Source organism: Neolamprologus multifasciatus, chromosome 15, assembly GCF_963576455.1.
Source record: "Neolamprologus multifasciatus chromosome 15, fNeoMul1.2, whole genome shotgun sequence".
Classification (NCBI taxonomy): domain Eukaryota; kingdom Metazoa; phylum Chordata; class Actinopteri; order Cichliformes; family Cichlidae; genus Neolamprologus; species Neolamprologus multifasciatus.
In genome coordinates this window covers 39393309-39414879 of record NC_140453.1, presented here as the reverse complement: position 1 = coordinate 39414879, position 21571 = coordinate 39393309, and the positions used below count along the sequence as shown (strand labels likewise).

At 41.9% G+C, this 21571-nt stretch overlaps 2 protein-coding genes across 7 annotated transcripts in view; one reads left to right on the top strand and one right to left on the bottom strand.

Moving 5' to 3' along the window:
• The first annotated feature begins 7828 nt into the window (after positions 1 to 7828).
• LOC146502748 (putative ribonuclease ZC3H12D) lies at positions 7829 to 21238 on the top strand. Its single transcript, XM_085132309.1, has 6 exons — positions 7829 to 7965; positions 9057 to 9460; positions 12563 to 12702; positions 14612 to 14846; positions 14970 to 15076; positions 17004 to 21238. Exons 2-6 carry the CDS (start codon positions 9078 to 9080, stop codon positions 17948 to 17950), a joined length of 1812 nt encoding a protein of 603 aa, XP_084988435.1. The 5' UTR covers positions 7829 to 7965; positions 9057 to 9077; the 3' UTR covers positions 17951 to 21238.
• The window catches only part of tab2 (TGF-beta activated kinase 1 (MAP3K7) binding protein 2), a 45982-nt gene continuing 44106 nt past the window's right edge, over positions 19696 to 21571 (bottom strand). For all 6 annotated transcript variants that reach the window (XM_085132308.1, XM_085132306.1, XM_085132303.1 and 3 more), the window contains one exon: positions 19696 to 21514. In XM_085132308.1, coding sequence (XP_084988434.1) covers positions 21378 to 21514 — 137 coding nt within the window. In that variant the 3' untranslated portion in view covers positions 19696 to 21377. The remainder of the gene's footprint in view (positions 21515 to 21571) is intronic.

Genomic DNA, 21571 nt, shown 5'->3' with positions numbered 1-21571 from the left:
TAAATGGAGAGTCCTCTTCACACACTGAGGTTAATTATGGAGTTCCACAGGGTTCAGTGCTAGGACCAATTCTGTTTACATTATACATGCTTCCCCTAGGCAGCATCATTAGAAGACATAGCATACATTTTCACTGCTATGCAGATGACACCCAGCTCTATCTGTCCATGAAGCCAGATAACACACACCAATTAGTTAAACTGCAGGAATGTCTTAAAGACATAAAGACTTGGATGGCCACTAACTTTCTGCTTCTTAACTCAGATAAAACTGAGGTCATTGTACTCGGCGCTGAAAAGCTTAGAAATATGGTATCTAACCAGATTCTTACTCTGGATGGCATTACCTTGGCCTCCAGTAACACTGTGAGGAACCTTGGAGTCATTTTGACCAGGATATGTCCTTCAACGCACATATTAAACAAATATGTAAGACTGCGTTCTTCCATTTGCGCAACATCTCTAAAATTAGAAATATCCTGTCTCAGAGTGACGCTGAAAAACTAGTTCATGCATTTATTACTTCCAGGCTAGACTACTGCAATTCATTATTATCAGGATGTCCAAAAAACTCCCTGAAAAGCCTTCAGTTAATCCAAAATGCTGCAGCAAGAGTACTGACAGGGACTAGAAAGAGAGAGCATATTTCTCCTGTTTTGGCTTCCCTTCATTGGCTTCCTGTTAAATCCAGAATTGAATTCAAAATCCTGCTCCTCACATACAAGGTCTTAAATAATCAGGCCCCATCTTATCTTAATGACCTTGTAGTACCATATCACCCTATTAGAGCACTTCGCTCTCGCTCTGCAGGCCTACTTGTTGTTCCTAGAGTATTTAAAAGTAGAATGGGAGGCAGAGCCTTCAGTTTTCAGGCCCCTCTTCTGTGGAACCAGCTTCCAGTTTGGATTCGGGAGACAGACACTATCTCTACTTTTAAGATTAGGCTTAAAACTTTCCTTTTTGCTAAAGCATATAGTTAGGGCTGGACCAGGTGACCCTGAATCCTCCCTTAGTTATGCTGCAATAGATGTAGGCTGCCGGGGGATTCCCATGATGCATTGAGTTTTTCCTTTCCAGTCACCTTTCTCACTCACTATGTATTAACAGACCTCTCTGTATTGAATCGTATCTGTTATTAATCTCTGTCTCTCTTCCACAGCATGTCTTTTATCCTGTCTTCCTTCTCTCACCCCAACCGGTCGCAGCAGATGGCCGCCCCTCCCTGAGCCTGGTTCTGCCGGAGGTTTCTTCCTGTTAAAAGGGAGTTTTTCCTTCCCACTGTCGCCAAAGTGCTTGCTCATAGGGGGTCATATGATTGTTGGGCTTTTCTCTGTATCTATGAAGCGCCTTGAGGCGACATTTGTTGTGATTTGGCGCTATATAAATAAAATTGAATTGAATTGAATTGAATTGAATTGAATTGAATTGAATAAGGTAGTGATTCACAGAGCGTTTCATAATATATACTATAATTTAATGGAATTAACCTTTTTGCTTGATGAAACAATTACACTTATAATTAATTAACTTCTTATGTCAAACTTTTTATAATTCTGCAATTTCCTTTCAACCCTGCATATCTTATTTCATTTACATTAATAACCCTGGATGAAAGACCTACAATTACTATCATAATAAGTTGTATTCACATAAGAAGTAATTAAGATTAGAATTAGAAACAGCAATAAATAATGAAACCTGTGTCCTTGTTTCCACTGCCACCCTCATTCACATTCAACCACGTGCCTTTCAAGGAATTAATCAAGCGTCTCTTGGAAACAGAGCCAACTAAAGGTGATCACAAGGCAGCTATAAAACAGAACAAGCCCTTTTAGGAAAGTCTTGCTCACAGAAGAAGTCATCCATCACTGTTACCTGTATTTGTTCCTCATTTTATACAGTGTGACTACACAGGGGGAAACTCAGATGTCATTTTAGGGAACCAAAAGCATCATATGTTATTTCAGAAATAAATGCACATGCTCATTGAGTGGTGGTGATAGGGGAAAAAACCTGTTCCATACTTGTGTTCTGGCATATCTTGCTTTTTTAAAATGTCGTATAGACTTTTGACCTCTACTGTGGGATGCTTAAGTGGTCAGTATTTAGTAAAAATGCTGTTCAAATGCTGCATTTAAGTCAGAATTTCCTGCACTTCAGATTAACTGTGTTACATGTCAATGCACTCATAATGCTGACTAACGTCAACTTAATTAAGTCAAGTTTAAATGATCATTATGCAGCCAACAAGGTGGTGCAATACAGAAGCTTGCAAAAGTATCCAGGCCCCTTGAACTTTCCCAAGTTATTGAGAAATTTAAAGCAGGCTTAGGCTACAAAAAGATTTCCCAAGCCTTGAACATCCCACGGAGCACTGTTCAAGCGATCATTCAGAAATGGAAGGAGTATGGCACAACTGTAAACCTACCAAGACAAGGCCGTCCACCTAAACTCACAGGCCGAACAAGGAGAGCGCTGATCAGAAATGCAGCCAAGAGGCCCATGGTGACTCTGGACGAGCTGCAGAGATCTACAGCTCAGGTGGGGGAATCTGTCCATAGGACAACTATTTATCGTGCACTGCACAGAGTTGGCCTTCATGGAAGAGTGGCAAGAAGAAAGCCATTGTTAACAGAAAACCATAAGAAGTCCCGTTTGCAGTTTGCCACAAGCCATGTGGGGGACACAGCAAACATGTGGAAGAAGGTGCTCTGGTCAGATGAGACCAAAATGGAACCTTTTGGCCAAAATGCGAAACGCTATGTGTGGCGGAAAACTAACACTGCACATCACTCTGAACACACCATCCCCACTGTCAGATATGGTGGTGGCAGCATCATGCTCTGGGGGTGCTTCTCTTCAGCAGGGACAGGGAAGCTGGTCAGAGTTGATTGGAAGATGGATGGAGCCAAATACAAGGCAATCTTGGAAGAAAACCTCTTGGAGTCTGCAAAAGACTTCAGACTGGGGCGGAGGTTCACCGTCCAGCAGGACAACGACCCTAAACATAAAGCCAGGGCAACACTGGAAAGGTTTAAAACAAAACATATCCATGTGTTAGAACGGCCCAGTCAAAGTCCAGATCTAAATCCAATCGAGAATCTGTGGCAAGATCTGAAAACTGCTGTTCACAAACGCTGTCCATCTAATCTGACTGAGCTGGAGCTGTTTTGCAAAGAAGAATGGGCAAAGATTTCAGTCTGTAGATGTGCAAAGCTGGTAGAGACATACCCTAAAAGACTGGCAGCTGGAACTGCAGCAAAAGGTGGTTCTACAAAGTATTGACTCAGGGGGCTGAATAATTACGCACACCCCACTTATTTGTAAAAAATGTTTGGAAACATGTATGATTTTTGTTCCACTTCTCACATGTACACCACTTTGTATTGGTCTTTCACGTGGAATTCCAATAAAATTGATTCATGTTTGTGGCTGTAATGTGACAAAATGTGGAAATAGTTTTGCAAGCCACTGTAGTTAGTATGTGCTGACTGGCTGAGGCCTTGGTAGAGGTGGCATGTTCTTCCTGTGCCTGCCCGTGTTCTCTCCAGCTGCTCTGGCTTCCTCTAAGAGTCCTGTAGACTGTAAATAAAAGACTGAAATATCCTAAGGATCTGAAACGTGAAGGCAGTGCAGTATTGGTTCAACCCTCTATTATTTCAATTACTGGTTGTAAGCTTATTAAAAACAACATTGCATTCATTTGATTAAATTACCTATTTGAGCCAAACAAGTGGGCTTTATTGTGTGATTGATAAGTGGGATTGAGTTTTCAGTGACATCAGTGACCCCTCAATTGCCTCATCTCATCTGTGTGTGTGTGTAGTACAGTATAATGGACCTCAGATATAAATGTATACATAAATATAGTACTTAATCACTTTCTCTAGTGAATTTTCTTTGCCCTGCTGTCAGTGCTGATGTAGCAACGCCTCAGGTGTTCTGCTGGTTGTGCTGGTAAAGATTTTTGCAGTGGAGTGTGTGGGTGTGACACTATAAATGGAATGCTGAAAATAGAAATGAAGCATGCTTCAGGCTTTACATTTTAAAAACAAAATAGCTGAATAAGTTGAGCAACAGATAACTCTTTGGGAAAGGATTTACGTGCTAAAGGTATGCAAAGTGTTCAAACATACCTTTAAAATTATTCAGTTGTTCACAGAAAACACATCCGTGCTTAACGCACCCATTGGCACACTATTTTCTGTTTTCCATCTTGTGTTTGTGGTTTTGCCTTTTCCGAGTTTTCTTTGACAGAAAAGAACAGTAACCACTGGGTGTCTCCGTGGCAACATACTGGACTATTAGGACACATAAAAACTTTTTAGCTGTGCCAAAAAAATGAGGTACTTAATTATGCATTAATTATTTAATGTTATGTGAGAAGGAAACCTGTGACAGGAAATATACAGTCATAAAATGATGAAATAAAGTTTGAGTCTCAGGTCAAGATGAAACCAGAGTTTGAAGAAAGGTGTAGCACATTGTGTTTAAGGGTGATCACAGGTCATGTAACCAAACTTATAATAAAGTATGATCATTGTCTCTTCCCATTGCTTCTCGTTCATTTCTGGAGATTCCGGCTGTCTAAAAAAAATCCCCACTATCAATTCAGTTGAGTTCAATTCTGTTTTTATATAACACAAATTCACAACACCACCTTAAATTGCTTAATATTGAAAGGTAAAGACCTTACAACGCTAGAGTGAATCCCCAACAATCAGACGACTCCTTTGAGCAGCACTTGGTAACCGTGAGAAGGAAAAACTCTCTTTTAACAGGGGAAAAACACCCTCTGGCAGAACCAGGCTCAGTGAGAACTCAGCATTATAACTTATATCATAACTATTGCAGGAAGAAGATAACAAAAGGTATAAACACACGAAGAGAGAAAAGAATGGAAGAGAAGTGCTCAGAGTATCATGGGAAACCTGCTAGCAGACTGAACGTATTGCGGTATAACTAAGGAATACTTCAGGATCAGCAGTCAAAAAGAAAAGTTTGAAATCTAACCTGAAAAGTAGAAACTGATAAGAGTTAAACTTTTGAGGAAAACAAACAAAATGTATTGGTCAACTCCATCCTCACCTTACAGCAAAAGAACCGGCCAGACTCTGTCAGAGCCTTATTATATTGTTTTCTTTCTAACACATAATCTTCAAGAAATGACTGTTTATTTTCCTAACATGTTTAATGAGCACCATTGTTATGGATTATTTACTCTTATTTGTGTGTTTGCCCAAATCATGAGCTCTAAGCATGAACGTATTGTCATTAAAGCAGATTTTCTGGCAGCGGTGTGTCGTGCTACATTTCCATTACTACAACTTTTCTTTCATGTCACCTTTTCCATGAACTTTCCTGACCTAAAACTGTGATTGTCTTGTAATTTTCATTTTCAACATGTACTCAAGTATGAGTAAGAAATTCCAGTCAGTAGTTGTAGCCTTGCCCCTCCATTCTGATCTCTCACTCACTCCCACACACACACATTAGTCCCCATTAATATTTATTATTTCCTCATGTTTTTTTTTTTATTTTCTTTTTTTTTTTCATGTCCAACATCAACCAAAAAAAAAAAAAACCGTGGGCGGCATTAATGCTGTTTCATTGTGACTGTGACTTTTCCTGTTCCTCATTGCCTTAATTATTCTTCTGTATTCACATTGTTCTCGATTTTCCCTGCCCTACTTTTAATGTTGTCATCATCACATCATTGTGAAGTCATTGTTCTGTTGCTTATCTTTGAAAACATATCTGTTTTTATGTAAAGCTAGAAAAGCAGACTGTAGGCTTTGTGTGAGCACAAAGAGCAACGCCACAGTGTGCGCACTTTGACCAGAGCAGGTCTTAGAACTAGAAGCAGTTCAGATGAACTATATACTGTTATGTCAGCTGTGGTGTCAGGTTACCTACTTAAAAAAACAGAAACAAAGAATGAAGAAATAATTGTATTATAAACATGCCACAGTTTCATCAGTGCATGCGTGAATGACACTCAGTTTCTATTTAGTACAGCTTATAAAATCTCATCTGTGTGTTTAGACCCAGTTTTCTGATCACTCATGTGCCTGATTGAAGACAGCAGTGTCTCTGAACAAAAGTCCTTTTTGTTTATTTGACGGGCAGCGGCGCACACAGATTCTCTGTGGAAGGATCAGATGTCACTCTCATTGTTGTTTTCATGCTGTGAAGATTAAAGTGTGTCACTCAGGTCAGCTTGGATGTCACCTTGTGGTTTTGTCAGCATCATAATTGGGCGATATTTTCTCCCCTTGGGTTTCATGTTGACAAAGTGGAATGTCGCTTGTGTATATTTGATTTGCCCGCTCAGTACTACACCACAAAGACGTTAGCATACATACACGCTTCTAAATCAGTGAAAGGGTTTTTGGGTTTTTTTGCATTTTTGTCTGTAAACAGCAACTAGAGCATCCAACTTCAGTAACAAAAGAACATGCTGGGTATTGGCATCACTCAATATGTGAATTAACTTTTTTTTATGTTATATAATATTATACCTGTAGTAATGTTAGTAGACTACTCTGCAACCAGTTTAATCCGTCCTGTCATCAAAATATAATTTTAATATTTTAAATACATGCTGACACCACCATGTGAAAGATCATGTGAAAGGAGTTCATGGTTTGTGTTTAAGTACATACAGTACATAACCCCATGTGGTATCAAACTGAGCACTGAGAATCATACTGTTGGTACTGACTATAGTCAGTAGCTGGCGATACCAGAAAAGTAGTATTAGTTTACTACTTTTCTGGTATTGTGACATTGCCAGTGAGTATCTGCTTACTTTCACTGGCCGTGTATGAAAAGTAATGATTTCACAATTTCATAATATTGAAAAAAATTATGATATTTGTTTTGGTTCATTTGGGGTTTTTTCAGTATCATGGGAAACACAGGCACATATGCACCAAGGTTACAAGTTTTCCAAGAGTGACAGATGCAACATATGGCTGTGGGTGTTCTAGTCTATCCTTACATCCTACAGAAGACCAAGCATGGCCAAAAGATCAGCAAAAATACTGGTGGCCAGCAGTGCTAGCCCTCAGCCTCCTCGCACATATGGTATTAGTTTGAAAATCCTTCTTGAGTTATTATGTTCAAGATTTTTAGTAAAGTTGACCCCTGAGTTACACCGAGTAAGCCTCCAGTGGCCATTGGAAGAACTGCAGGTTTCTTCCACACTGGCTTCATTTTTCACCAGCAGCTGTTTCACAAGACTGACTCACCTTTGAAACTCCACATTAGTTTTCTTTCTCTCCTTTTTAGGCCGTTGCCCACATCAGACAGCCATGTTACTTCAAACACAACTATTAACACATACTACCATTGTTTTTGCCACAACATGGAAAATATAGCAGGCAAATTTTGACTCTACACTCAGTGACCATCCTGCAGTTTCAGACAAACATGTTAGGCAACTGAACTCCAGGCCAGACAGTAGAGTTACTTCCTCATAATCCCATAACAGACAACAAATAGCAGAAATCAGCACAGATTGTGTGTTTGAAGGCAACTCAAACACACTTGAATTGAAAAGAAAATGTCAAACAGCTCATGGAAACAGTCTAAAGCCTTGGTCTAACTTGGCCAGTTCAGTTATCACACCACACCACAAGAGCTGGAAAAAAAAAAGCGAGGAGAAAGGTCAAACATATCCCTTTGACTCCCAGATCCCAGATCAGCCCTGGCTGCTGCACATAAGGAAGTTCAGATGGCTTATTTACATGTTCTCTTCCTTACTGGTCATAGAGGGTTTTTTTCTCCCCCCCCCCCCCCCCCTTTTTTTTTTTCTCAGCAGCCTTTACTTCCTCCAGTGAGTAATAAGAGCAGCTTCACACAGACCAGTGGTTTTGTCTATGTAAGTCACTCATTGAGAGCAGATCCCCCACACACACAGAGGGAGAGAGATTAATGCTGCGAGCCACTACCTGCTGTATCTGTAAGTGTGAACTCAAAGTCTGACTGCTGTTTGTGCTGAATGTGAGCTGGGGGTGCAGTCTTGTCATGTGTAGCTCGGTGTCAGGTCCAGAGCGTGCGGTCTGCCCTGAGCACAGAGGTTGTGGGAGAGAGTGTGGCTTTTTCAGAAAACAGTGCCAGGAGCTTGCAGTTTACCAAGTGATCAGCAGAGGATGTGGTCTGCTGCAGGCTGCAGCAGGCCTGTGCAGACTGCAGCCCCTTGCTGACAGTACTGTAGGTGGTGTCAGATGAAAACAGCTTCTCCTTTACAGATATTTGTGGAATGTTGGTTCTGGTGAGATAATAACAGCTTTTATAGGTCGAACAATCTTCTTAGAGATGAAACGATTGATTAGATTGCTTTTTCTTTGCTTTGTTCTTTCTTCCTCATACCTGAAATGTTGCGTTAACACACGGAGGGCAGTACAGTAATCAGCTCATCCTGCGTTGCACAAAAGTGCGATGGCGTATTTCTCTGGATGTCTGGTATAGGCTGAAGGGTCAGTGACACTTCCTCACAGCGGTTTCGTGTGTGAGAACATTGTGAAGGTCTCCTACTCGAAATATCTCTGTCTTTGTTGGAGGACAAACAGAAGAAGTGGGCTGAGTCATTCAGCAGTATTTTTTCTTCACCTCTACACTCACTGTGATCTGTGTTTGGACCTGAAGCGCAAGAGGGGAGTTTCCAGAGAGCGCAACAGCACGCGGGTGGAATGGGAGAGGCCGCTCACATCAGTTCCATTCATTCATGATTTGGCAGAGCAGGGTGTGACTGTAGGTAAAATTAGAGCTGTGATCAGTGCAGACCCTTTGCTTCTTTGTGTGTGTGTGTGTGTGTGTGAGGAGGAGGAGAGACAGGGGCTTTCTTAGCCAGCATGACGTCAGTGAAGCGTTTGCAGTCATGAGGTTGTGGTAACCAGAGCAGATTCTATCAACCACAGTCAATTTGTCTGAAAACCCCTGTGAGACCGCAGCTGCGCTTCCTGTGTTTATACCGACACTCTCTGTCTCCACCCCTCGCCCTTCTCCTCTCCTCCTCCTCTTTTGACACTTGTCAACTGTTCCAAAACACAGGCTGTCTCCGTGGAAACGCCGATGAGCCACAATAAGGAGGCGAAGAGTAGGATTCCCCAGCCAGACGGTCCCGAGCGCGCAAAGGAGGAGGAGAGGAGCCACTCTGATTCGCTGGCAACCATGGACGCCAAAGTGGAGCGCTTTCTCAAGTTAGGATACTCTTACAGCGACATCCTCAGGGTACTGGAGAGCCTCCGGCACGACGCCCAGACCAATGACATCTTGGAGGAGCTGATAAAGACGTGCCACGCTCGCACCCACAACAACAGGAGCGTGCCAAACAGCCCCAAGCTGGTGCCCAGAGGCTGCAGCCCCAGCCCCAGCCAAGCCAGACCGGGACCGGACAGAGAAGCGACAGCTGGATTCAGACCGGTGGTTATAGACGGCAGCAACGTGGCCATGAGGTGAGTCAGCACATGACATTCGCTTTATGTATGCTTATGCATTAAGTACAGTGGAAGGAGTCCTCCAGTTACAGTGCACTACAGTAACTTCATACTTCTTCATATCAGAGTAACCGTATCTGTCAGGTGTTAGGCGGAGTGGGTGGGGGTGAAACGCAATGAATACATCTTATCTGAGCTTCTCAACATCCACCCGTAAAGTTTTAATTGAATGTTCGCCTCTCTGAAATGGAGCTGATTTTACAGAACAAGTGTGTAAGAGTGTTGATTTGAAAGGTAACATCTGAGAGCGAACTAAACTCTAACCCCAAGTTTGTGCCACAGACCCGATGGGTGTTAGGCAGCTGTTCACAACTGTACCGAAGCCCATCGCTCAGTTTATTCATCAGACAGGCACAAAGGCACAAGGAAGCAAATCATTTTTTACAGCAAAGAAAACACGCCTCGTCACTTCCTGGAAAAAACAAAACAAAAGCGGAGCGGAGACGCGTTCCTCTCTCTGTGAGGCTGAATGAGGATAACTTTGGTTTAACTTTTCAATCTCTCACCAGAGGCTCTGTCTGTCTATGTCAGAACTTGTTTCAGTTCACAAATGTGATTGCAACACACTTCCTCTTTAAAGACGTGGGAAGTGAAAACATGATCTGAGCCGACACTTTTCTCCCTTTTGTTTTTTCACTCAATTCCAGATTATGTTCGTGCCCTGAAGGGCCTTTGACATAGTGACCATTCCACAGTGCGTTTTTCTTATCAGGTTTGAGCTCTTTAAGTGATGTTTGTATCGAGCGTGACTTGTTACACGTGTAGCACTGTACTTTAATGCCATTTGATCTCACGGTTGGCATCTGCACCTCCACCCAAAGTAGATAACAAGGAAGTTTGGAGTGAAAAATGTTTTCGCTCGAGTCAAAGACGGTATGGCATGAATTCAAAACAGAAAGCAAAGGAGCAATGTTTTCATTACGCATATTCCTGTAAGGACATGAAGTGAGCTGAAAGAGGAAGAGGGCCCAGATATTTACTGTCACTGCTTTATTCCCAGGTAAGATGGTGTAACTGTAGTCCAGCCTCAGGTGTGAAACCTCAGAGGCTGTGGGGGGTGGGGGGTAGCTCTCATCGGTCTCCCTGTTTTGTTTCCCTTCTTCAGCTCTGAAGCTGACGTACAGTTTATCATGTTTAAGTGGAACTTGAGTGTCTCATGGGGAAAAACAGACCAAGTTCCTGTCCTCAGTCATCAGAGCCTCTCACTGCTCTTTCTTCCTGATTAGTTTTTTGTGGCCATGTAAAGGAAATCCATCAAAGTGATTTTACTGCTGCACTTTATTGAAACTGGATTACCTGTAATTACATTTTAGGCCCAACAGCTGCAGAAAAACCCAAAACAAAAAAACTCAACAAAAAAACAAAAGCCTGCTACTCCTACACATTGCCGTTCACACCGTGTTTTTGCAAGATTCTTGCAAATACCCACATCTTTTTAGTTTTTTGATTGAAACACCCCCACATTCTTGGTTTGATAAATCTGTCATTTCTGAGCCCATACCTAGATTAATCATGACACGTCCCTTCATTCCCTCTTGACACAAAAAACATTATGCTCCAGCACATGTGACAAGTAATTCTTCACGTTTATCAAAAGAGAACAATTCACACATGAGAAATGTACAAAAAAAAGACATGTTTAAAACATTTTGGAGGTATTAACTGCTGATCTGGCAGCTCGGGTAAACTCATTACTCAGCAGACTGAGACTTGATCAGCAATACGTGAGGATTTAAAGCTGCACGGATTTATATATCACCAATCTGAAAGACGCTCACAGTGACAAACCCACAGACAAACCATTTTTCACCCACTAGTTCCCCTCAGCTTTACAGAACACTTTAACCTGTTTTAGCTAATTATTAAGCTTGCAGCTTTAATGTTTACAGCAGCAGATGGCACTTTACACTGGAAACTGCTGCCAAACACCAGCACAGTCTGACACAGGCCAGAATCAAGTAGCTCAAGTGGCTTTTTACTTTTTCCTCTTATGTGATGTTTAAAAGATTCAGTAACTCCTATGCACAGGTTTATCAAAACATAAACAACACCTCTTTACAACTGTAATAAAGTAGGTAATGAGTTGAATCAGAATACTGATTCATGAAAAATAGACCAATAATAAATAAATAAAAAGCATTAATTTTTACATTCCTGCACTGTTTTTGGTTATAGTAGCCACAAATAAAAAAAAATCATTTGTTCATTTATTCTTAAAAATCCTTTTTTTTTCATTTAAATTTCTAAAGTTAATTAGTTGCTTTTATTTTGTTCCGTTTAACTCACGAATGAACGTGCAGCCCTCTGGTCTCATTCGACTTCTCTGGGAGCTTAAACAAGACAGGAAATATCATTTTAAAGTGTCATCTGTGAGTCATCTGTAAAGTTATGCAAGGCAGATTAGATAGATTATCTGGGATCCATAAACTAGCTCATGCCAAAAGCTTTATCTTTGTTACCTGTTGTATGCAAAGTATCTTGCCACTTCCTGATGATGAAAAGAAGGGGAACACCCACAAGCACACGCCTTTTTCTTTTCCTGCAGGCAAAACGATCCAGTTTGCTTCTTCTGAAGCCTTTTGACTTCATACAGTAGGTTTGTATTTCAGAGAATAAATGTTGAGCTGTTCCAAAGAATGAATGTTGAACTAGAACAAACAAGTGTCGTGTTGTCTCAGACTCTCCTGGCTAGGTGTGACAATGATCACAATTCAGCAGTGTAGTGAAATGTAACCTTATTCGGTTTTTACTCAAAATTTCCAGGGCCTTTTCACGATTAATGATTAATGCTGGAGAAGGCTGTTTGTTTTAAGCTTCCACTTTGTGAATTTTAAAACATTAATAAATGATCTCACAAATTTCACGTGAAGAGTCTCTCTTAGGTTGAAAACGACTTATCTCTGTGCTTGTGCAATCATGAACTAGTGAACAATTGCAACATCATTAGTTTCCTGAAAAAGAGAGAAGCATGTGTGGGCAAAATGTGCACGTTTGCGCAAAAGAAGAAGCTCTTTGTTCTGTTGTTCACTCTGGCTTTTGTATGTGTTTTTTTTTTTGTAGCCACGGCAACAAGAAGGTGTTTTCGTGCCAGGGTCTCCAGCTGGCAGTAAACTGGTTTTGGGACAAAGGGATGCGCGACATCACCGTGTTCGTCCCCCTGTGGAGGAAGGAGCAGCCGAAGCCTGAGGCGCCCATCACAGGTAAGGTCACCTGACAGTGCTGTGCACTCAGCTCAGGTCAGCTGTGTTTGTCAAGTCTCCACTAATTATTCTTGTTCACTGTTGAAAAAGTGCCTTTATAATTGAATCCTCCTGGTCAGGGTGAAGTAGAAGTGAAGCCTGATTAACCTGATTAGCGTTTTGTTTGTCAGCATTTACATTCAAGATCCTCAATTTGATTACAGGGATTCTTGGCTCAGTAACCAGGAAGAAATGATGTCTTTCTATTAAAAGGGGTTTTCCTTCCCACTTTTGCCAGGTGCTTACTTGGTTTATCCGGTTGTTGCAGTTTTCCCTTTTCCATTGTAAGGTCTTTACCTTACTACATAAAAGTGCCTTGAGGTGATGGTTGTTCGATTTGGCATTTGACATAAATAAAGCTGAATTGAATTTCCTCCTTTCCTGCTTCACATACTGGAATGTGTTATTCTGCCTATTATAAAGCAGTCATTCATTTTATTTCTGTTAGGACCATGTGTCCATCCATTTTCTTCAGCTTATTCAATTCAGGGTTAGATAAAATCTGAATGTTATTCCTTTTGTAGTGGGTCTTTCTGTGCACAAACATAAAAAAAACACAAAACAGCAGAAGACTGCAGAGCAAAGCACATCAGTGACAACATATATAAGACTGATGATGTCAACAGACATGGCTTCCAAAGGAGCTTGCAGTGGTAGTTGCAGCATACAGCATGCAGTACATAGAATGAATCTGCTTTAATGTGCCAAATGCATTCTAATATTTCTAAATCCAGATGATACAGAGTAGCAGAGCATTTAAATGGAGACAAGCAGCCACTGTGACAGTACACTCGGTGGTTTATTACACTGTCAATATAATGTATACTGATCAGTGGAACTTTAATCTGTGTTTACGTTACAGTTAAATCATGCCATTTGAATACTAGTACATCCTCAGCTCATATACTTTTGTAATTGTAATTTTGGCTTACCAACAGTACTCCTGACTCAAACATAATCAAATACACAGAAACTGCCTGAACGTCCTGCTGCCTGTGTGTGTGCACGTGTTATAAAGAAACCCAACCTGAAACTATGCTGGTCGACAAAGCAGGTTGTTTTTTTAGTTCATCAGTGTAAAGCTTTAATGTAGTCTGAAGAACTTGTAAACAGTCAGAGTTTCCAGGCAGAAAAAAAAGTGTGCTTCACAGGAAATTATGCATTTTTCTGTTAGAGAAGCAGTTCATTTAAATATGCTGAAGAAAACAGTGCATGCCACTACACTGTGTGCCACACACTGTCTGATCGGTTATTAGCAAAGCAATCACAAAAATGGTAAATGGACTGGTACTTAGTACTTTTGCTATTACAACCCTCCTGAGCCACAGCTCGGAGGATTTTAAGGAAATAAAATCTTTATAACTGTTCTTAACATGTACTTTGCCAGTGGGGCACATAACAGATGGCTGCTGGTAAATCCCTGTCCCTTCTTCCTGGCTGTTAGAGTCATCCTGTTTGGCAGCTGGTGGCTTCCAATGGAGCCCATCCAATAGTTATGACCTCGTTTCGTTGTGAAAAGCAGGTATTGAACCCATGGAGCCTCCTTAAACAATGAGGAAGTGTAAGCATGAAAACTGAAATCCTACACATCGTTCATGTCCAATCATGTCGGCTAACAATAGCTGCTTTCCTGAAAGCTGCAGTCAGCTTTTATTGCCATTATCAGTGCCAGGTAAAAAAAAAATCCTCAAATTGTTTCTTCCTGGTGTGAAGTTTACTATAAAAACAAAGAGACTGAGAAAAGATTAAAAGCTCACATGGAGTACAAGGTGCCTCAGTCACCTGCCTGAATAAATGTCTCGTATCTGTCAAGGACGTTACCACACATCATTTAAAGTAATCTCTAACCTGTATAATATTTGTCCCATAGATCAACATATTCTCCACGAGTTGGAGAGGAGGAAGATCCTGGTGTACACGCCGTCCCGCTGCGTAAATGGGAAGAGGGTGGTGTGCTACGATGACCGCTACATAGTCAAGCTGGCCTTTGACTCAGATGGCATCATCGTGTCCAATGACAACTACCGCGACCTGCAGACAGAGAACCTACAGTGGAAGAAATTCATAGAGGAGAGGCTGCTGATGTACACATTCGCCAATGACAAGTAAGGCTTCTTAAGGGGCAGGTTGAAGGGGGTTACTTGTTTTGGATGGCTGATTGGGGGTGATTTGCCCCCCTGTTGGACCATGTGTTCAGCTAGACTAACTGTAACTCTGTGCCGGTGCAGGTTTATGCCTCCAGATGATCCTCTGGGCAGGAATGGTCCCACTATTGATGATTTTCTGAGAAAGAAGCCACGCACCCCAGAAAACAAGTTGCAGCATTGTCCATATGGTTAGTACGGTCTATTTGAACAGACAGCTCATGTTACACTTCCTTGTGCTCCTCTAAAGATAAGAAAAAACATATACAATCAATGGAACTTCTGTGTAAATAGAGGTTTGTTTTCTGAGCAGATACCATTTCAAGTTCAGTCACCAGGGATACACACACACACACACTGCTGTTAAGCAAACATGACAGTAAGCAAATATGATGCATTTCTTGCATCAGAAGATTCCCACCAGCATTTCCTGTCCAAACTTCAGCACACACAGCAGAGGACCAGCACATACAAACAGGTCATTTTACACTAGCATCATGAGTATTTATGTTTAATAGTAGCTGATCTAAGGAGCTTAGAAAAAAAAAAGCATCTGGACTTCTTTCAGTTGCTTGAAGCCGTTTCATCTCTCATCCAAGAAACTTCTCAGATGAGAGGTAAAACATCTTAAAGCAACTGAAAGAAGTCCAAACACTTTTCTTTCTAAGCTCCTTAGACTATGATGACCTGGATGACTGAGAACCTTTCAGAATCAGAATACTTTATTAATCCTGAAGGAAATTAGGGTTACAGCAGGCAGCACGCTAATGGCGCATGCGCACTTACAAAGGAACCTTCTGACCAACTTTACACAAACATCACATTGGGGAGACATGTCAGAAAGGCTTTACAGACAATAGTAACTGATAAAGCTAATTTTACTTTGAAGAAGACATATTCTGCTTTAAGCAGTGAGTAGCTTTGCATAATTCCCAGTTCAAAATAATCCTCAGTCCCTACAAGACGATTAACCCCAACAATCAAATGACCATCTTTCCTTTCCACTGTTGCCATAGTGCTTGCTCAAAAACTCAATTTTAACAGGAAGAAACCTCCAGCAAAACCAGGCTCAGTGAGAGGCGGCTATCTGCCAAGACCAGTTGGGGGTGATGGGAGGGAAACAGGACGAAATAGAGTTAGAAATTAATAATAACTAATGATTAAATATAGAATGGTAGCGGTGGTAATTCACCCTATAATTGATAAAAATGACCTTGAAATCCAAATAGGTCATCCACCACGGTTGAGCCAGGTGAACAGCTCATTCATTTGGTAGTTGATATAATTCAGTGAGGGCCACAGACGGAGTTGGGGTTCAGTTCACGTCTACTTTTGTATATGGAATTTTCCCCAATATGGCACAACCAAATGGAAAGTTTATGACATACTCCGGTTTCTGAGAATGTGCCTGTGTCTAAAATACAGCCCTAAACCTGGTGTGGAGTTTAATAACTGTAATCACCAGCATGTAAAATAGTTTGAAACCGGAGTAAACCTTTCCCCCTCCAGAAAAAACAGTAAGGCCCAGACTTTCTGACTGCAAAGTAGTAAATGTGGGAAATGCTGGAGATAAACCCAGACTGACCACAGTGTATTCCTGACATTATCTCAATATTTCATAAGAATAGAATGATTTTTTCAGCCCACAGAGGAAGTATAAAGTCTCCAGATGTCATTACAAAGCTGATATTTCAACACATCACAACCTTTTTTTAATGACTAGTACAGTTTTTTGTTTTAAAAAAATGTAAGGTTGTTAAATGTTGAAATCATGTGCTTTATGGCCAACAAATGAGGAGAAACTGAGCCAGTAGGGGGCTCTGGCTTCACTTGTCTGCGCTCATTCAGCAGTGACTTGCAACTGGAGAATTTGAAATTTGTGGAAGGCCCTGATCTCTCAGAAAGAGCTTAGCTGAGGGGTCAGTCAGTGACTGGACTTAAAGACATCCATTTATAAGACAGCTACAAACTGTCTTACACTGTGAGTGCCAAAGAAACAAAGAGCAGATGATTTGTTTGTAATTCCAGTGGCTTTTACACACATCCTGAGCTGAAGTTTAGCTTGTAGTGGCCCAGACACAATTTCTAATTTTGGGAATTTGTATTTTTGTCTTTTAGGAAAGAAATGCACTTATGGAGTAAAGTGTAAGTTCTACCATCCAGAGAGGGCCAACCAGTCCCAGTTGTCAGTGGCTGATGAGCTGAGGGCCCTAAGAGACAGAGACAGAGCCAAGAACATCTCCCCTGCTACATATCAGCAGGAGCACAGGTACATCTCCTCCACCCCTCCACCTCTGGGCATAGATGAGCTGTCACACAGGGCTTCGCCAGGGGAGCAGTCCATCTGTCAGAGGGATACCAGCAGCCCGAGAAACCAAATGAACTCAAGTCTCCAACACTGCCCAAGCCCAGATATAGATGAAGCCTTCAGCTCCATGGACAGCTCTCTGTCCAGGCTCTATATCCATGACATAGCCTACAGCAGGGAGCAGCCTGTGCACAGCTGCAGCAGCGGGGTGGCCAGCTACAGCCTGAGTCAAGATGAGTACTCTGGGTCTTATGGTGGCAACGCCCCGAGGATCTGCCTGAATGGGGGTTACTACGCTCAGCCAAATGGACTAGCATCGCGTGAGCCCCCCACGTGCAGTCAATGCAGGTGCTGTCACCAGCAGACCAGACTATCCCCAAACAGCCACCAGCAGCAGCACCACCACCACCACCTCCTCCAGCAGCATGGATGGAGCTCATGTCCAGCTCTACCACCACATAATGGGGAGCTTCCCTCTCAATTTGCAGAGAAGCAGTACTACAGACAGCCCTCTCACAGACAGACCCACAGCTTGCCCAGGGACCCATGGGTGCAGGGCAGCCTGTCTGACCCTAGGCTGAGCAGTGGGGCTAAGAGCCCATTGAGCGAGCAGAGGAAGGCTCTGAGGATCCAGCTTAGCACCCTATTCCCCCAGAACATGGTAGAGCAAGTTATGAATGCTTACCCGCACGTGTCCGACATGTCTGAACTGATTTCTCTCATCCAGAACTACAGAGCGAGCCACATCAGTTTCTAGATCCCAAGGACTTTTTTTTTTTTACATTTCTTCAAACCGAGCCCACGTTGGAGTTCTCAATTCAAAAGAAAAGTGAAAACTGAAGAACGAGAGCACTTCTCGAAATTACTGTGAATTCATTATGACAGTTTGTACTGTGCAAAATGATTTGTCTTGCTTGAACATGATGCAAACTTACCCTTCATTTGAAGCATTACAAAGTGACACGATCTGCAGAAAATGTAGCAGATTGAATGCTCTCTCTTTATCCTAGTGTAAAAGTGCAATGCACTAAGCTCCATACAAGCTACTTATTGTAGCCTGAAAATGTTTTTGTTTGTTTTAAATAAAAGCAGCATGTGTTGTTTTCCCATGTTGCCTCAAAGTGAGGAACGCTATATTCTATATTTCTGTAAAGAATGTCATCGATCTATTTTTAATATGGATTCTAATGCCTTGTTTTTGCTGAGAAATAAAAGCGCTCAAACCACATTACCACTGGGTAATTTTCTATTTGAAACTGTGCTTATAGAGGTGAAGCTAAGGTGAAATTTCAATGCCATTAATGTCATTAATAAAAAGAAAGAAAAAAAAGAGCAGCTGTGCATGATTTACAGTTCAAAATTATCCTTATTTTGGTGCATGCCATCAATCTGAAACAAGCTGTTTACACCCGCTTCTGTCTTTCTTCTTTTGGCTACTCCATTTGGGTGGAGCGTTTGTGTTAACACCTAGGGTTGCATCAGAGAAACAAACATAGCTTCTGGATCAGAAAAGTAAAGTCTGTACAGAAGTGCCACCACCCTGCGTACATCTCCTCCAGCTGAGCTTTTTGCTCACAGTGATTTGTGTACATACACCGATTTCCTGATTTTAAACTCTGGCCATACTGGAACAGTACAGAACAGCAAATAAGGAACAGCAGAGTACGTCTACTTTAAAGTGGGTCCGCTGTTCAACCAGTAATGACGCTGCAGATGTTTTCCTTCGCACGTCAAGCACAAGCATGTTCCTCCCGAGACACGGATTTCTGAGCCTCTTTTTAAACCTGTGTGACATTTTGTTTTGTGTTTAATGTACCGTTGCATTTCCCAGAAAGCTGTTGACTTACAAAAGACGGGACGAAATACAAGGAAGCAGGAAATAAACCAAGGGGAGGCCAGAGTGCTCTCTGACATGTGAGGACTTTTGCAATATCTTTCTTCCTTGTTTTTTAAGGGCCGACATAAAAGGTCCATAGGCCATAAAAATGCAGGTAGTAGATAACACGATGAAACGCTGAAATGTGATAATAAAGATAAAACTGGAAATTATAGTTTCATTTTGCTATATTAGGCAATTTTGAAAAAGACTGCATCATAAATTTCTTTTTATCTAACCATCTGCAGGGAAACAATCTCCCAGCCAACCTGTACACTGAGCTATACTGCCATCTAGTGGACAGAACATTCAGAACATGACAGAAGCAGCACAAACATTCAGAATAGATTTTTTTTTTAATTTTTACAAATAACTTATCTGTTACAAAGACAGTTTTCCCAGCTAAAATCAAAAAACACTTTAGATGTCCAAATTAATTTTTTTTCATGTATTAAAACATGAATAAACTGCCTCTTCACACCAAGGTGCAGATGAAGCTGAAAACTGGTTTTTGGGGGTTGGAAAAAGAAAAAAGTATGACATTAAGTGCTTAAGAGACAAGAATTCTTTTATAAATTCATAAATCAGTGAGTTAAAGTCATAGGAAATTTTAGGGGTTTAAAAAAAAAAAAAGGCACTTGGATGTGACAGGGCAGGTTATTAATACAAAGGCACTAATGCAATTTGTTTCACATAATCCACAGTTCCACAGTGAAACATGACAGGAAGTACATTTTAGAAAAAACCTCTGCAATAAAAGCTCAGGAGGATGAACTGCTCCAAAGCAAAGTGTGCAGAATAGACAGTTTGTTTTGCTTCACCTGCTCCCAACATGCAACAATCCTGACTGTAAGGCACAGGAACACCTTTAACAGAAATATATTCACTTTGACCTTTGGTACCTAACAAAAAGCCAATTCAGGCACACAGCAACGTGGAAACTGTTCCAGGAGCACTTTGACATGGTTCTTGATTGCACTGGAGAGTGAGTGTCTCTTTGCACTGAGGTGTCGTTGTCCTCCAAACATCAAAACTACATTCCAGTTGTCAGATAAGATGGCAGTTTGTTATTTACCCTTTCCCTCCCCTCTCCAAACCCTCCCCCAACAGTCTCGAACGTAATTGGTGTCCTGGAAAACAAAAACACACACTCACGCTTACACTCGCACGCGCACACATACACTCACGAAACAGGAGAAAAAAAACAAAAAAAACAAGACGCCTCCATCGCCTTCCACTTTTGCTGCATCTGGAGATCATACACAGGAACCTCAGCAATGACGCGGGCGATGAACGGGCCGGGCAGACGTAGCTTCATGATGACTGCGAGGGGTTTGAACAGCTCCACTCCTCTCCTTCTGCAAGGCTTCAACTCTCACAGAAATCAAAGCTTAAAAAGGGGGCACGGTGCTTATTTGGTTGAAAGAAGGGAATCAAAACAAGTTAATAAAAGTCTATAAAGCTATACTTACAGGAAATACAAGTGATTCATAGTGTGAGGAAGAACGGTTTTAAAAAGGCACATTCTAAAATTATGTACAGTAAAAAGCTTGAGGGGAGTTTCTACCTCCGTGTTCTGTACACAAACCATGCAACCGTTTTTTGTTTCGCGTTTTGGTAACTCACGATCAGAGACACAGACAATGATACTGAAGAAACGAGGCACGTTTGAGTGACAGCAACACTGGTGGTTCCTCCTTTGGCATCCACTACAAACAGCAAACAAACTTTAAAGTCCACGAGTTCCCTTCAAGTGGAGAACGGTGGCTCAACACAGTTCCCACCCCCCCTCCCCCAGTCATGCCACCACCACAGAAGAAGAAGAAAAGGGACAAAAAAAAAAAAAAAAAAAAAGAAAAATCAGCAAAAGGCACATTTGTGTTGAGTGTGCATGTGCGCAATCACGCTGCAAGGCCACGCTTGTAATACTGTGAAGTGGGAGCAGCGAGGTATCCCCAGGGTGTAAAGTGTCACCTGTCGAGCAAGGGAGGTGGGGAGAACGGGACCCCACACTATGCCAGTCTCTAAGGTGAGGTATCATCCGACTCTGCCAGCCTATAGTAAGAAACGCAAGCTGTAAACACCATCCAGTCAAGCCTTCAATGGACAGTGTTCTACAAGCCTGTAGAGAGGAGAAGAAAATAAAAACAAAACAAAACAAAAAAAAACGGGCTGCACGATGTAGGAGGACTATGCCCTGTCCCGGTTTTCATACATCTAGGAAGTAACAGACAGAGCCCCGGTCTGTTCTAATCTGCTAGAAGACAGGCGGGCAGAGGAAGGGGCAGCGCGTCGCAGCCTTGTTGGCTCAGAAGTTCCGCGGGAAATCGCACTGTTCACAGCGGATCAGGGCAGGGTGATTGAGGAAGGTGCAGGCTGTGCAGCTCCACTGCGTCCCCTCGTCCTCCTGGTCTGTGATGGGCTTCACACTCTTACTGCCCGTGTCTGAGAGGGAGAAGAGTCGAGTGAGGGATGGGACAGATGTAACTTCACAAGCATAAG